At 40.2% G+C, this 18156-nt stretch overlaps 1 protein-coding gene across 1 annotated transcript in view; it reads left to right on the forward strand.

Annotated features, from left to right (window-relative positions):
* Window positions 1-1292: 1292 nt before the first annotated feature.
* The window catches only part of ACBD3 (acyl-CoA binding domain containing 3), a 70921-nt gene continuing 54057 nt past the window's right edge, over window positions 1293-18156 (forward strand). The window contains exon 1 of the mRNA XM_006871131.1: window positions 1293-1618. Coding sequence (XP_006871193.1) covers window positions 1342-1618 — 277 coding nt within the window. The 5' untranslated portion in view covers window positions 1293-1341. The remainder of the gene's footprint in view (window positions 1619-18156) is intronic.

The following is an 18156-nucleotide window of genomic DNA, read 5'->3' on the forward strand; positions in this document are numbered from 1 at the left end:
GGAATCCAGTGTGGCGCTGTGGGTTAATGCACTAGACTGCAAAGTCAGTTTGAACTGCAAGGTTGGTGGTTCAAACTCATCAGTCACTCCTTGGAAACTGTCTAGTAGGTCGCTGTGGGTCAGAACCAATTGTATACTAGGTCGCTATGGGTTGGAACCGACTTGACAGCACTTAACAACAACAACATATATGAGAGAAACCCAAGTTTCCCAAATTTGGCAGCAACCCTAAATATGACAGTATCAATAATGAGAAGAAACTTATAAACAATAATAAAAAATTTCTCATCAACCAGACTAAATCAAAGACTGACTCATCTTTCTATTTTCTTTATAGAAAATATTACAAAATAATTGTCAGAGGAAAAAATGACCCAAATATTTAGTCAAAATACGAAAAATATTTATAATGTGCGTCCATTAGGTCTAGAAACACAGATGAATATATACAATGTCATCAGGACATCTTTAATATTCAGAGCAAATACAATAATAAAGGATGCGTCCAGACTTTATAAACACCCTGTAGAAGTGTATCAGGCAGTTAATGAAAATTTTATATAGTTGTTGTGTGTGCTGTTTGTCAATTTTTACTTTTAAAATACTATCAGGATGGTCAGATTTTTATTTGGAAGATGTTTAAAGATGTCATTTGTGGTTTTTCATTCTAAATATATATAATTCACTTTGTCAAACTTTGTGTTCATAATTTTAAGAAATTCTTTATCTTAAAGAGGGCCTTACAAATTGTATGAGCTTCAATGATTGCAAAACTAGAACCTGCTCGTCTCCAACCATCTCAGAGAAGCCACTGACTTTCTTAGAAGCTTCCGTTTTTCTCTTTAAATAAAAAAAGAGGGGGGGAGGGCATTTCCTCTGCATTTCCTTAAAGATGCTTGAAGAACAAACTGGTGGGCAAGAGAGTTCTGCAAACCACAATACTGCCTCCAGTTGTGAAGGGCTCTGACCTGAAACCTAAATGCTTGCCTGTAGTATAGTTATCCTCCACGCACTGACCCCCACACGGGATCTACCCGGCCCTGCAGGACACCAACAGTGGTGGAGCAAAACCGACTGGTGACGCCGGCTGGGATGGGAGAGGACAGCGTGAGGGTGGGGCGAAGGCTTCTATTGGGAGCAGAACCTGGGGGGCAAAGCGAGAGGTCGCGGAGGGGGCGTGGCTGCTAGTCCCTGCAGGGGCGGGGCACCAGCCCCTCTCTCGGAGCCCTGTCGTAGTCTCAGCAGCGGAAGTTCCGGTGTCGGCGAGTGGAGGTCAGAGGTCAGCAGGAAGTCGATACGTGGCTGCCGCCTGTCCCCGCCGAGGAGGCGCAGCAGCCGGAGATGGCGGCGGTGCTGAATGCGGAGCGACTCGAGGTCTCTGTTGACGGCCTCACGCTAAGCCCAGACCCGGAGGAGCGGCCTGGTGCGGAAGGCGCCCCGCTGCTGCCACCGCCGCTACCGCCACCTTCGCCTCCCGGGTCCGGCCGGGGCCCGAGCGAGCAGTCGGAGCTCGGAGAGCTGGCGGCTGGGGGCGCGGCGGAGGAGGCGCGGCGGCTGGAGCAGCACTGGGGCTTTGGCCTGGAGGAGCTGTACGGCCTGGCGCTGCGCTTCTTCAAAGGTGAGCGGGGCCGGCCGCTCCCCCTCATCTCCCGGCCCTGGAAGCCCGCCCTGGGCTGTGCCTCCAGGGTGACTGGGCCAGTCTCCCGCACCCACCGCGATAACCCGAGCAGGGCTCCGCCCTTGGGGGTACTGGAAGCTTGTCGCTACCCGTTTGACCACCAGGTCACACTCCTGACGGGCCTGGTACCTTGGGTTAGTACTCCCAAGTCCCCGAGGTTACCAGCGCATTTTACCTGATTTAATATCTCGGATTTCTATGAGGCAAGGTATCTATTTGTGAGCTCTCTCTGTCCTCCAGAGATCCCATTTTGAGGTGCCTTCGCGCCGTCGTTTTCGTTGGCACGGGCATCAGACGTCTCTGAGTTTTCTTCATTTTCCATAGTGGAATAAGTCTTTCAGATGCTACATCGTACTCTGTTCAGCCATTCTGGGGGTCCATAAACTCTAATATGACTTAATCACCTGGCAGTAGTAATGTGGCAGAAGAGAAGTAGTATTAAAGTAAGTACATCCCTTCCGACTTGTCAAACTCAAAAGGGAATGGGATGTCAGCTCTGTTCGAGAAACTTCTAAATGGTGAAATTAATTACCTTGTAACAATTTAGGAAGGGTGAATTTTCAAAGTAAGGCCTAAACGTGATAGTGGTGGTTATGTGCCGTGAAGTCGGTTCCGACTCATAGCGACCCTGTACAGGGTTTCCAAGGCTGTAAATCTTTACGGGAGCAGAAAGCTCCATCTTTCTCCCGCGAAGCAACTGATAATAGTACCTATGTGTTTATAGCAAGAGTTGTTGAAATTGTAGTGTGTGGTGTTTTTTCATTGGATGATTCATATAGTCAAATGGTGGTGATAGTCACATGATTTTTTCAGTGGGAAAGACTGTTGAGAAGTCGTTAGTTTGATTCTTTGAGATATTTAGTTCTCGTGGGCTGGATGGGTAGGAAGAGATATCCGAAAGTGAGACTTTAATAAAAATGGTTGCTAAGCTCTATACATTCCAGAACAGTGTATTTATGACACTTTGCCTTTTGAGAGTACATATTTTCTAGCTGCAGTTGAGTAGTTTAATGCAGTGATACACCCAAAAGTTGTTTCCTCTCTATAGACTTAAATTGTGCAGTGGCTCTTTATGAATTTTCCAGAGTTAATGATCATTCCACATTCTTTGCAGTTTTTATTTTAAAATTTACCCTTGAAACATTTATTGTCATTGCACCGTGAGTTCAGCACTAGGTAGCCTGGGGAATTGGTAATGGCTAATGGCTTTTGGATACTTGACCTGTAGGTCACTGGCTTGAATTTAGTTTACTGTAGTGGTGATATATAAGGGGGCTTCAGAAAGTTTGTGGAAAAAAGGAATGAAAAGATAATGGAATTTTTTAATGAACTTTTAGAAGCTCCCTTGTATACCACTTTAAAATTTTCTAGTATTCAATCATACTATATTGTAGTGAGAGAGAGATACAGTGTGCCTGATACTCACCCTTTGCCTTCAGTTCTGACTCTGGTGACCCTGTAGGACATGGGTTGTTGTTGTTAAATGCCACTAGTCATAGAGACCCTGTATAGGGTTTTGGAGGAGCGGCTGATGAGCTTGAACCACTGACCTTGCAGTTCAAGCTGACCTTGCAGTCCAGTGCATTAACCCACAGTGGGTAAGGGGTGGGGAACCTTTTTTTCTGCCAAACTATATATCATTATTCACAGATCATACAGAATTATCAACTTAAAAATTAGCCTGCTAAATTTGGTCAAACATTTAATTAACTCACCCCTAATGCACTAGTAACAACAACAACAATGTGTCAGTTTAAGGAGCTCTGGTAGCGTAGTGGTTACTAATTGGGCTGCTAACCTCAGGACCCGCAGTTCGGAAACTACCAGCTGTTCCAAGGGAAAAAGATGAGGCTTTCTGCTCCCTTAAAGATTTACAGCCTTGGAAACCCTGTACCGGCTCGCTATGAGTCGGAACCAACTCCACGGCACATAACAACAGTGTGTCAGTTTGAACCACAAAGTGGTGGTTCAAGTTCATCAGCTGCTGCTCATGTCCTACAGGGTCACTAGAGTCGGAATTGAAGGCAAACGGTGGGTATCAGGCACACTGTCTCTCTCTCACTACAGTGTAGTATGATTGAATACTAGAAAAATTTAAAGTGGTATACAAGGGAGTTTCTAACAACAGCAGCAATAGGATGTTGCCTTGGAAGGGCCAGTCCAAATGATTTCGTGGGCCTTATACAGCTTATGGGCGGGTCATTCCCCATCCCTGCTCCAGTACAGAGTGGAACTGCCCATGTATGTCTCCTCCAGAGTGGCTGGTGGGTCAGACCACCAACCTTTAGGTTAGCTAGCAGTCAGAGCTTTTAACCACTACCATCAGAGCTCCTCAGAAAGTATAATTCTAGCTTTTGCCACATCCCTAACAAAAAGTTAAATGGGCAACTTCATTTTCAGAACCTATCTTCTCATTTGAAAGGGTCTGTTTTGGAAGATTTAAACATTGCTTAAAATGGTGTAAACTTAATTTTCTTACTTTGGGAATCAGGAACCTTGGGATTTTGTTTACTGGGTAAACATCTAGGTACCTCTCCCAAGCTCAGTTTACTCTTTTTTTTTTTTTTAGAGGAAATAGAGTAGATTGTACAGGGGAGCTTCAAATAGTAAACGGGAAAATTTCATTATCTTTCAAGTATATTTTTCCACAAACATATGAAATTCCCTTGTATGTGATGCCCCAGGTTTAAGATTTAGTGGTCTATATCTAACAGATTATTTCAAAATGTTTATTGTGTGATAGGAATTCCAGGGAGCCTCTAATTTGGGGGTCTACCTATCTAAGTCACTTTATATATATATATGGTTCACTCAGTTCCAAGATTTAGCTCCCAAAGCAATATCTGAGTACTTAAAAGGAGAAATAACACAGGATCAATTAAAAGTACCTTTTTGCGTGAATCATTACATCAGCTAGTTATGAAAAGGTTGTTAGTATAGGAGATGCCTAATTGGGGGTGGGGAACATGGATCCGAAGTCACTCAGGAGAATTATGGAAAGTAGAGTAAGGCAAGTGTTGCTGCCCTTGTTTTAATGTATAGATTTTTCTGGCGAAATACTTGTGTTTTAATCAGTCTTGCATTGATCACTGTTTTGTTATTTCGTACCAATTGCTCATAAGAATGACAAATAGCATTACATATTCTCTTCTGCTGGAAATATGAATCTTAAAAACATATGTGACTTTTCCATTGATAATTGCTAGAATTAGGAATCAGGAACCCTGTTTCTCACTCCAACTCTGTCGAGGTGGTCATAGCCAATGACTAAATCTATAAATCAGCTCCTTTTCTTAATTTTGTGAAGCTACAAGTAAAATAACATGAAAATATAGGTAAATGTAAGTATTTTACTAATCTAGTGTTATCATAATGAAAAAAAATATTTTCTTTGTTTTGGAGGCTAAGAGACTAAATCAGAAGCTTGGCTATCTATTCCTCTGTGGGCCTCTCCCTGTTTTGGGTGTCTGCTGGCAATCCTTGATGTTCCTTTGCTTGTAGATCTTGTCTATCCTATTCTCCTTCTATTCTGCTCATTTTATAGAAACTCTCGTTTCCAAACAGGGTCATATTTATAGGAACTTATGGTTGAAGCTTCTAAGGAGCTCTGGTAGCGTAGTGGTTACGAATCGGGCTGCGAACCTTAAGGTCAGCGGTTCGAAACTACCAGCCGCTCCGCGGGAGAAAGATGAGGCTTTCTACTCCCGTAAAGATTTACACCCTCGGAAACCCTGTACAGAGTCGCTATGGGTCGGACCCGACTCGATGGCACTTAACAACAACAACAACAACATGGTTGAAGCTTATATACATTTTTGGGAGATGCAGTTCTATCTGTAACAGATGTGTAGACCTGGTGTGGCACTGTGGGTTAATGCACCAGATGGCTAAAGCCGTTTGAATTGCAAGGTTGGCAGTTCACGCTCACCATTTGCTCCTTGGAAACCCTATACAGGGTCGCTATGGGTCGGAACTGACTTGATGGTGATTAACAACAGCAACATAGACATGTAGGAGTCCTGGTGTGGTGTTGTGAGATAAAGCACTAGACCGCAGGTTGGTCTGAACCACGATGTCGATGGTTCAAACTCATTAGCAACTTCTTGGAAACCCTATAAAGGGTCACTATGAGTCAGAACTGACTCGACGGCACTTAAAAACAACATAGACGTATACTACATTCCCTTTTGCCATTAAGGAAACTTATTTTCATAAGAGGAAATTAAGACCCAGTGACAATTGCAATACAATATTGGAAGAATGAAGGAGCAGATGCCATTCCAGAGAGGAGGAAAGCCAAGAGCCATGAAGTTCTGAAAGGGCAAGTGATATGTATCTGTCAGGTGGCAAATAGGAAGTACTTTGACAGAGAGCTGAAAAAGTAAGTTGGAGACAGATTGTGTTAATAGTTTGACCTTTTTTTTCAGTAGATAGTGGGGAATCATTGAAGGGTTTTAAAGTGAGAAGCAGTTACCCAGTTCTAATTTAGCAAGTTTAAGTTTATATGGATTTTCAAGGAGTCCTGGTAGCACAGTGGGGTAAGCATTGGTTGCTAACTGCAAGATGGGCAGTTTAAACCTGCCAGCTACTCTTCAGGAGATAGATGAGGCTGTTTGCTTTCATAAAGATTTACAATCTCGGAACCCTTAAAGAGCAGTTTTATTCTGTCCTTTAGATTCTTTGAATCTGAATTGACTCAGTGGCAGTGGGTTTATATGGATTTTCTTCTGTCCTTGGGTTAAGGGCCAAATGTATTGGCTCTATTGTAGTCTTTATACATCTTGCATAGAGTTAATCTGGGGAGCTGTATTTTGGGTTCTAGTGTTCTTGGTGGTATTTACTAGTTGCTGTAATTAGCTGATAAATAAGTTATTTTAAAATTTACAGTAATCAACAGTTACTGAGCAGATGTTCACTAAATGTCAAGTACTGTGCCAAAAGCTATATATTTACTATTCCGTTGAATCCTCCACCAATTCTTCAATGAAGGTATTATATTTCTTTTTTTAGTTGTAGGCCATTCCATTTATATTAGTGAGAGACAGGGTTGGTTCTCAGTTTGTACAAAATCCAAAGATGTTCCTATATACTGGAAGAATCTTGTGAATTCTGATTGTATTCTGAGTAAAGTAGTTCAAAGCTACTGTGGGATAATGCACTGGACTGCAAGGTCAGTTTGAACTTTAAGGTCAGCAGTTCAGATTCACCAGCCATCCATCGTAAACTATCCAGGGTCACTATGAGTCAGAACTGACTTGAAGGTACTTAGGAACAACAACTCTGTTCTTATATTTACTTGAAAATATTAAGGACTAGTGGAATGATCCAGGTTGATTAAATTTTTCTAAGTGGTGGTGGTGGTGGTATGTGCTGTCGAGTTGGTTCTAACTCATAGCGACCCTGTTTGGCGTTTCTGGGGCTGTAAATCTTTACGGAGCGAAACCCCTTATCTTTCTCCTGAGGGGTGGTTGGTGGATTCAAACTGCTGACTTTGCAGTTGGCAGCCCACATTGTAACCCACTACATTACCAGCGCACCTTCGCTGGCTACAAAGGAAAATACGAGAGAACCATGTACTCCTAATTCCTATATAATATTGCTACCAGGTTTGAATTTTCAGTGTAATTGAAAAATCCTTTCCAAAGGATTGAAATAAATGTGCCCATCAAAAAGATCTGTTGAATGTGGGACTGATCTGTGAACCATCACTCAATTTACAATAAAAAGTTAAAAGAAAAGAATAAAAAATTGATAGGTTAAAATCATTTGCTAAAAACCAGCTGCCACTGAGTCATGCTGACCTTGTGTGTGTCAGAGTAAAAACTGTGCTCTCTAGAGTTTTCAATGACTGGTTTTTCAGAGCACTATGTTCAAATTCATTACTAGTTAAGCTAAATGATTATTTGATTATAAGAAGACAGGATATTTTTGGTTTAAGGTTTAAAGATTATTCCAGGGTAGTAATTTAGTAATTTCAGTCTCCATGGCTCCTAAAAGACTGGATTCCATGAGAATTTGAAATTATGTTCTGCATTTCCCTCCTTTTGATCCAAATGTTCAGTAATGGTAACTGGACACCATCCAGTTCTTCTGGTCTCATTGCAAAGGAGGCAGTTAGCCACACCTTCCATTTCCTTTTCTGTTCCTGACTGTCCATCTTTCTATGTTGTCCCAGATGAGTAGAGATCAATTGTTGTACCCTGAATGACTGCTTGCAAGCTTTTAAAAAGACCCCAGACACTATGCTGGAGGTAGAACAGAAACTTTGAACACATTAGGCCATTTCACGGGGTGTCCCGTGAAACCATGATCCTAAACCTCCAAACCAAGGAGCCAAATCCCTTGAGGTATTTGGTTGTGCATAAGGAGCATCAGCAGTAACTGTTTTTGTGTGTCACTGTTGTAGATATATCTATCACACAACTTTTACCAGTTCTGCTTTTTGAAGTTATATAACTTAACTGACAGCGATTACATTAATCAGCTGTGCAACCTTAAGCTTAATCAGTGGTATTTTACCATCACTGTAAACAAATTTCATAATCAATAAGCCCCCCTTTCTCACTAAGAAACCTTGGTATTTATACATTTGCCTCTTCTCTTTATGTAAGTGAGGTTATATAATATTTGTCATTTTGTGGTTGCCTTATTTCACTCAGCATCATGTCTTTAAGTTCCATCAGTGTTGTAGCATATGCATCAAGACTTCATTTCTCCTATTGGCTGAGTAGTATTCCATCGTATGCATGTACCAAATTTTGCTTGTTCTTTTATTTCTTGATGGGCATTGAGGTTGTTTCCACTCCTTGCCCATTGTGAATAGTGCTGTAGTGAACATAGGTGTACAAGTATCTATTTTCAAGTCTCTTGAATATATACCTAGGAGTGGAATTACTATTTTGTTCTGTTGTGCGTAGGGTTGCTACAAGTCAGAACCAACTTGGATACCCTATGGAGCAATTCTGTTCTGACCATTAGGGTCGCTGCTGGTCGTTCGGTGCTGTTGGGTAGGTTCCAACTCTTAGGGACCCTATGTACAACAGAACGAAACACTTCCCAGTCCAGCACTGTCCTCACAGTTGTTGCACTTGAGCCCATTGCTGCTGTCATTGTGCTAAACCATCTGGTTGGGGGGTCTTCTTTTCTACTTACACTCCACTTTACCATGCATGATGTCTTTCTCCAGGGACTGGTCCCTCCTGATAATATGTCCTAAGTATGAGAGAAATTGAATGACATATTGTATTAGGCACATCGGTTGCACATCTCTAATATGTTAAAGAACAAAGATAGCAGTTTGAGTACTAAGGTGTGTACTAAGGTGTGCCTGACCCAAGTCATGGTATTTTAATAGCTTCAGATGTATGTGAAAGTTGGACAATGAATAAGCAAGGCTGTACAAGAATTGATGCATCTGAGTTGTGGTATTGGAGAAGAATATTGAAGGTACCATGGACTGCCAGAAAACAAACATCTGTATTAGAGAAAGGATAGCCAGAATGCTCCTTAGAGTTAGGGTGGTGAACCTTTGTTGCTTGTACTTTGCACATATTATCAGGTGGGACCAGTCTATGTAGGACATTATGTTTAATAAAGTGGAAGATGAGCAAAGAAGAGGAAGAACCCCAATGAGATGGATTGGCATTGTGGCTGCAGCAGTGGGCTCAGGCATAACAACTATTGTGAAGATGGTGTAGGACTGGGCAGCGTTTTGTTTTTCTGTGCATAAGGTCACTATGAGTCAGAGCCTAATCGATGGTACCTAACAACAATTTATTGGTAAGACATATTGTGCGTTTTGATTACCTTTTGATTCTTGGGCAAACTCTGTAGTTGTTTTCTTTGCTATGAAATAGCATTTTTTTAAAAAAATGTAAATAAAGACATCTCACTTTGTTGTTGTTGTAAGATGCCATCTGGTTGATACTGACTCATAGTGACCCTATGCACAACAGAACAGTTGGTCCTGGGCCAACCTCACAATTGTTGCCCCCACCCCAACCCCACTGTTGTGGTTACCTTATATTCCATTAACTCTTCCCTCCACTTAAGACAGTATATTTTATTCTGTAATCTATCTGACCTTCCCTCCACTTGGATCTCTTTTCCTCTGTGTTTACCTTCTTTCACATTGTAATTATTTTGATCATAGACTGACCTCCCAGTTCCTCTGTTCTTTTAATTTTATTCTTTTCTTGATTCTTCCATTTGTCGATTATGTCATTGTGATGCTGCCACGTACATCAGTCTCTGGTTGTCTGTTCTTGTTGGTTCTCAGTCCACAGAACTTCCATTAGGATGTTTTTCATCACAGGGTTGCCTTTGGCAAAATCCCTTACCTTCTGTTTATCCTGGAATGTTTTGATTACACCATAGTATTTAATTGACAGCTTGGCTGTATAGAGGATTCTTGGTTGGCAGGTTTTTTTCTTTCAGGGTTTTTTATATATGTCTCCCCACTGCCTTCTTGCCTGCATGGTTTCTGTTGAGAGATCAGAGCTTAATCTGATTTGCTTGACATTTTATGTTACACTTCTCTTTTCTCTAGCTGCTTTCAGGATTCTGTCCTTATCATTGATTTTGGAGAGCTTGATTATTATATGTCTTGGTAATTGTCTTTTCGGGTCTGTCCTTCCTGGGTTCGTTGAGCTTCTTGAATGCTTATCTTGTCACTTTTCAGGATGTTAGGAAAATTTTCTTCCAGAAGCCCTTCAATTATCTGCTCTGTGGGCTTGTATGATTCTTCCTGTTCTGGAATGCCGATAATTCTTAAGTTATTCCTCTTCATGTTGTCCAATATGAATCTTAGGCCTTCTTCAGATTTTTTTTTTATTTTATCCTTTTTTGTGTTTGCTCATCTTTCTTAGTAGTGTTGAGAGATTAATCTTCTAGCTCACTAGTTCTGGCTTCTAACTCTTCGATGTACTCCTTTGCCCTTTCAGTGTATTGTCCATTTCTGATGATCTTTTATTAATCATTTGAACCTCTTTCTGTAGGTTTTGCATTGTTTTCAGTGCTGTATCTATTTTATTTGATTGTTCCTGTAGTGCTTTCCTGTCTTCTTCCTTATTTTTCTCAACTCCATTGTAAAGTGTTCTGATACACTTTATAATCATTTTTCTGAATTCTTTCTCAGGAATTTCCAAAGCCTGCCCATCTTCCAGTAAGGAGTGGTCTACCTCCAGCTCATTTGCCTCAGTCACTTTATCTCATTTCTGTACATGTGCTGATATGGTCATCTGTTTCTGTCTTTTGGGCATATTCAGTAGTTAGCTGTGGCCTTAATACTTAGATGGGTGTGTATTTTGGTATTTTTTATGTTTTCTGATTGCCTTCAGGTAAATGTGATCAGGAGATGGGCTTCCCTTTTCACTCTTCTTCCTGAGAAATTTCAAGATGCCACTGTTGGTTGTTGTGATGTAACTCAGGATTTATTTTTCGGCCTATTTCCTTTTTAGTTTGCCTGTCCCACTCTACAATCCCCGCTCAGGCCTTTTTCCTAGTGATAAATAGTTCAAAGCCTGCTGTGTCCGTTTTGCGCTGACATTTGGTTTTAAGTGGAAACTGCCACTTTAAATTTCGAGGAGATCTGTGCGCATGTGTAGTAGAACCCTTTGGGGGTGGGGTTTGGGTGTCCACTCGATCAGGCACCCCCTCTAGTCACTTGAGTGGAGGTGCGAGAGACCAATGAACCGATACAAAACAAAACAAAAAATTGTCCACACCTTTATCTCCGGGGTTCTGTCAGATGTCCGTGATCCTTACCCTGCTTAGTGTCTCCCAAGATGATGGCTCCAGGAGCAGCTGAGCGTCTTGAATTAGAAAGCAATGGATTTGTTGCTTCTTCTATGAAGTCCCATAGCTTTAAGCCTTTCAACCTTCTAAATATTCCTTTATGTATGGTTCAGAATTCTGAGACCATCCCCTGAGCCTGCTTGATCCAGTATTCTGTGTTGTTGCTGACGGAGCTCCTTACTGCACTTCACCTGATCCACCATCTTGTTTGTTCTTCTAGCCTGTCTTCTTTAGGTAAAATTGATTTTAACCTTACTTGTATCCTCAATTTTGTAGAGAATGAACTTAAAATTTTTGCTGGGCAAACGCCAACCGGTGGTCTCTTTAAAATGGTTGAATTAAGAATGGCTAACTTTGTAGTCATGTTTTTCTGGGTACTACAAGAAGTCATATCCCATTGATAGTCATAAAGATGTTTTCACACTTGCGTCTGAAAAATAGCTCTACAGCGTATTTCCAAGTGTTCATTTATTTTTTAGAAAGTGGAATTCCAGAATTGATTGAATAACTTTGTAATAACTCCCTGTGTAGGATCCTAGGATGATGCCTGTGTTATTTTCTACCAGAACTATGCAGAGTCGCTGTGAGTAGGAACCAACGTGACGGCATTCAACAACAGTAACAATAACTCCATATGTCTGTTTGTTTGTTTGTTAGGATCCTGCGATGGTGCCTGTGTTACTTTCTACCAGAACTAAAATAGAACTTTTCTCTAGGAATGTGACCTGTTTAAATATTTTTCAGTTTCAGCATGACCTTTTCTATTTATGCCAAACCCATTCCCATTGAGTCTATTCAGATTCATAGCAACCCTAAGGGACACAGTAGAACTACTCTCTAGGGTTTCTGAGACTCAAATTGTTATGAGAGCAGACAACTTCATCTTTCTCCCAAGGAGCAGCTGGAAGACTTTGTGGTTAACTGCAACCCACTGTACTAATAGGGCTCCTTTGTATTTATGCAGTTAGTAGTAATTAGTATGCCGTTCATAAGTAATTAGTATATATATTTTTTTTTACTCAAACTATGTTCGTGCTGGTGGAACCAGAAATGGTTTGGAAAAAAAGTTATTAAACTTAAAAAAACCCAGCTTTGTGATGTGTGTGAATGAGAGCCACCTGAAGAGTAAGAGCTCTAACTGTGGTTTGTAATCCTAATTATATTCCTGTGATGTAGACTGTGAATGCTTTTCATTGTGTGTGTGTGTTTGTGGTTTTGAAGCTTACAAAGTCAAAATGATGTTGGTTTTGTTATATTTAAGATGATTGGAGTTAGCATGTTTCCTCCTGGGTTTTGCATTTTCCTCATGGGAGAATAATTGAACTGTTAACCACATCCCAAAGGCACAAAGTTGCCTTGACTTCTAAAAATGTGTGTATTCAGTATAAAAGTATTTATGCTTATTGGAAAGAGGTCTGGTGGCACAGTGTTTAAGTGCTCCACTGCTAACCAAAAGGTTGGTTTGAATCCACTAGCTACTCTTCACAAGAACGATAATGGCAGTCTGCTTCCATAATGATTTGTTGCTAAGTGCCGTTGAGTAGGTTCTGACCCATAGTGACCCAGTATAGGGTTTCCAGGGAACAGTTGGTGGGCTTGAACTGACAACATTGTGGTTCAAATGGATTTTGCAGTCCAGCACATTAACCCACAGTGCCACGGAAACCCTATGGAACAGTTCTGTTGCTGTTGTTAAATGCCGTTAAGTTGTTTCTGACTCATAGCGAACCTGTATAGAGTTTTGAGGAGCAGCTGGTAGGTTTGAACTGCCAACCTTGTGGTTTACAGTCCAGTGCTCTTCTACAGTGCCACAGTAGGAGTCCTGGTTATTGTTGTTAAGTGCCATCAAGTTGGTTTGGACTCAGTGACCCTGTAAAGGGTTTCCAAGGAGCAAGTAAGTGGTGGGTCACTGACCTTCTAGTTCAATCTGATCTTGTGATCAAGTTCTTAACCTACAGTGCCACACCAGGACTCATAGGACAGTTCTACTCTGTCTTACAGGGTCGCCATGAGTTGGAATTAACTTGATGGCAACTGATTATGTTGTTGGGGGAAAATTGAAAATGCCTATAGAATGGTCTACTTTACTATAAGCCTCAGTCCAAAGACATTTAGCTCTGTTTTTATGGGTCAGTAAAGGTAGCTGTCTAATTAAATGCCTTGAGGCTCCCCATTCTGTAAGCTTCCTTTAATTGCTCTTTGCACAGGGAAGCCCACTGCTTTGTCTCATGCTCTGGTTCTTGTTTCTGTTGCTGCTGCTCTGCCACTCTCCTGGTGTCACAGCTTTCTGTCACTGGGCTATGGTGGTTTAATACACAGAGATCTTGGTGTTAAAAGAACATGCTCCACTCCTGGCTCCTCTTTTATGGTAGTGAGATATTTCCACCTCTGCTACTGAGATGACTCATTTTATACCCAGGGGAATGGCAAAATTGACCATTCACAATTAGTCCTGTTAACAGTCACAACTGACTCATGTAATCTATCAGCATCTTCCTTCACCTTGTCTTCCCCAGACTCATCAGGAAAAAGTGTATTGGTGGAAGTTTACAAAGACTCAGGCTAGAAGTGACACATTGAATAATTGAATACACTGTACCCATGAAGTCAGTTTCTTTTTTCATTAGATTTGTTGGGAGTGGTTTTGGTGATGAGTGCCTGTGAACAAGGGAGCACAGTGGCTCTGTAGGATAAGTACTGAACTGGGAACCCAAGGTCTGCGGTTTAAGCTCATCAGCTGTTCCTCAGGAGAAAGATGAGGCTTTCTGCTTCTGTGAAGATTGACAACCTTGGAAACTTTTACAGGGTCATTATGAGTTGTAACCAGCTCTACAGCATACAGCCACCACCATATTTAATTCAGTCAAGTGTAATGAGTAAACAGTAACAGTCACAACCTGTCTACTGATAAGTTACTTTTTTATAATCAAGATTAGCTAACGCCTTGCTAAATGATAGGTACAGTTTCTTTATGATTTACTCTCCATTTCCCATAGTTCCTGATATATACTATCAAAAAGTTGAAATAAAGATTTATCCCTTTAGTAAAAAAAAAAAAAAAAAAACCAACAGTATTTTACAAATGACTACTATAAAAACTCTCTGGTAGCGTAGTGGTTACGAATCAGGCTGCGAACCATAAGGTCAGCAGTTCGAAACTACCAGCTGCTCCGCGGGAGAAAGATGAGGCTTTCTACTCCCGTAAGGATTTATACCCTCAGAAACCCTGTACAGGGTCGCTATGGGTCGGAACCGACTCGAAGGCACTTAACAACAACAACTATAAAAACTAGTGTTTTATAGTAGTCATAGATGAAACTTTTTTCATATCCAATAGCCCCATTAGTTTTTTTTTTCTTTTTATTATGAACTGAATGAAAGTTTACAGACAAGATCATCAACTTTACATTCAACAAATTAATATACTTTATTTCATCTCAATGATTACAATCCTATTCCTGTAACAACAGTTAGCCTGCCTATTCTCCGTGGCACCCCATTTACATCTTATGTTTCACAAATGAACAAAGCAAAAATATATGAAGTACACATACAAAACAAATAGATATGAATTAATTTGCTGTGTCTGTTTTTTGTGGTGCTGCTGGTTTTTTTGTTCCACATTTTTTTCCTGTGCTGAGTTCTTTTTTCTTTTTGGATGCTTTCTTCTTGTCAATTTCTTCATAGTTTTAATGTTTACAGATCTTCATGTATATTCCTTTTCATAATTTGATGTGAAGGTTAAGTTTCTTTGAGGTTACCCTAAAATTTATTACTTTCTTCCCCAAATCACAACAGTCTGCTTTATCTTGAAAGCTGTTGACTTCCTCACCATTTGGTATTCTGTAACTGTACTTTTCCCTCTTTTTGCTCTGTAGTTGTCTTCATTACAGATATCTCTGATTCCCTATCTTCATTCTTTTTATGGGTTGATTCTTGGTGGTGCTCCCATATATGTCAATCTACGATTGTTGTCTGCTACTGTTGGTTCTCAGTCCAAAGTAGTAGTATTTTTTTGTAAAGTTGGTCTGATTATTACAAATTCCTTTAACTTCTGTTTATCCGAAAATGTTCTAATTTTGCAGTCATATATATGCGGGACAGTTTTGCTGGATGTGTGATTCTTGGTTGACAGCTGTTTTCTTTCAGGGTTTTTTGTATGTCTCCCTGAGTTTCTCTAAGGATTCTTTCCTCGTCTTTGCTATGTTTTGGTGATTTTCTATTGGGATCTCTCCTGTTTGGGGTTTGCTTACCTTCTTAAATACTTACCACTGCATCTTTCATGATGTTAGGGAAATTTTCTTCTAGCAGTTCTTCAACTGTCTTTTCTGTGGTTTTCTTTGTCTTTTCCTGTTCTGGAATTCTGACCACCAGTACATTATTTCTCTTCTTTTGGTCCTACATGAATTTAGACTTTATTTAGATGTTTTTTATTGTTTTTTCTGATTGTTCTTCTGTCTTACTAGTATTGAGTGATATATCTTCAAGCTTGCTAATTCTGACTTCCATTGATTTGGTTCTTCTCCCTTGCTCTTTCAGTGTAGTGTCCATTTCTAATATCTTAGTATTGATCTGTTGAATCTCTGTTTGCAGGTTTTGTATTTTTTCCAGTACTGTATCTATTTTGTTTAATTGTTCCTGTAGCCCTTTTCTGAATTCTTCCTTGTTTCCCTCTTATCTTTCTGTGAAATGTCAATCACCTAAAATCTTTTTCAGGTAGTTATCTAACTCTTCATCTTGGTGATTTTTTAAACTACTTTGTCTTGTTTTTTCATGTGAAAAAAATTTTTCTGCTGCTTTCTAGGAATTGTGGTGTTGCTTTATTTGTACTAAGTTGATGAATGTATGCTTTTGTGTTCTTAGGCACTCACCAATTCCCTCCTAGTGAGTGTGATCAGGATTTGAGCTTCTCTGTTCACTGTTCATACACTTCAATTCAGAGTGGGTTTAGCAGCTGTGGGTTGTAGTCACTGCTTTGGTGTATAGCAGCTGATATTGGCTCTTGCCCAGTTGGTGGGACTGTAGAGGGTATGACTGTGGCTTGGCTGGATGGCCTCAGTTGCTGTCTCCTTTTTGTGATGCAAGAAGAAGGAAAGTAAACAAACAAGCAAAAAACAGTCCACACAGCAAAATTGGCTTTCTCTTAGCCAATAAGTGATGTGCTCCACCACCAGCTGGCTTCTTGCCTTCAAAGCTTCCTGAGAAAGTTCAAAATTGCCACATTGTGTCTTGAGGACAGATCACCCACCTCTTTTATTTCTCTATCCCACACATTAACTCAGTCCTGTCTCCTGGTGAGAGCCAGTCCAGGGCAGGCCAGCCAGGGTGGACTTTCAGATTTGGATCAGAGCTTGCCCTAGTGGGGCTATTGTGTATATCGCCTCCCTGGGACTCACAACCTTTGAGTGTGACTCCAACCACCTGGAAAGTAGGAGATTCCCTGGGGTTGTACATTGGTCAGGAAAAAAAAAAAAATCATACCTTTGTCTCAGTGAGCCTCATGTAGAGTTCTGCAATGCGAATATGTTTTCTCATCTCTAAAGCTGTTCGTGAACTTTTATAGATCACTGCGGCAGATTCCATTGGCTGCCACTGCTCGTCAGTCACCTCGTCTCTTCCTGCATCTATTCAACTGTGTTTCCCAGTAAGCACACAATTTACCCTTCTATGCTTTCCTTTGGAGCACAGAGTTCCAGAACTGTCCTCTGTATTTGTCTCATCTGATTTTCTTTATTTTTGCTGCACAGAAGTCGTACAGCCTTTCTGCCTAGTGTGCCATCCTTCTTCGGCAGTGCTATTAGTTTTGAATCATCTTCCTGCAAGGGGAAAAATGGTGTTTGAACTAATCACAATAATATTTGTTCTTTTATTGGCTATTTCCATATTTTTTTTTTATCTTTACTGACATTTAGGTCAAACCAAAAGCAAGAAAAACCTTTAGAAGGCTAATTGAACAAACTCATAGGAAGTTTGCTTCGTTGTACTTTGCACCAGCTATTTATCAGATTCACCACACCTTTTTTCAAATCACCCAGCAACATATTATCCTTTTATAAAACTCCAGAAAAGATGACATAGTCAGATATTGTCTATTTGGTTTTAAAGAACAAAACCTCCAAAATAAATTTTCAACTAAAAAGTTAAAATGTGAAGTTAGACCACTTGTCCAAATTATCACAATACAACTTAGAGGAAGTTTTTCTGAGGGTGATGAAAGTGATAAGGAAGTTGTTCTGTACTTTATTTCTTTAATCACCTTAACTAAATATACAAAAACTGATTAGTATGTGTATTTTAAATTTAGTATACGTGTAGATGGTAAAGAAAGGTTATGGGAACCCTTTGGAGAAAGACTTTTTTGGTGAGTAGTGTAAGTACAAATGAGAGTTGACATTGATTTTCATATTTCAACAGTAGATTATTGTAATTTAAGTAAATTTAAAACAACGTTCTTATCAACGGAGAAAAGATTGAAGTTGTCAAGGACTTCATTCTTTTTGGATCAACTGTCAACACCCATGGAAGCAGCAGTCAAGAAATCAAACAACATATTGCATTAGGCAAATCTACTGCAGAAAACTTTTTTTTTTTTTTAATTTAAGGTTTTTATTGTGGATTGAGTGAAAGATTACAGGGCACATCATCAGGTTCACATTCAACAATTCATATAACTTGTTTCAATA

This window comes from Chrysochloris asiatica, unplaced genomic scaffold (genome assembly GCF_000296735.1).
Source record: "Chrysochloris asiatica unplaced genomic scaffold, ChrAsi1.0 scaffold00161, whole genome shotgun sequence".
Lineage (NCBI taxonomy): Eukaryota > Metazoa > Chordata > Mammalia > Afrosoricida > Chrysochloridae > Chrysochloris > Chrysochloris asiatica.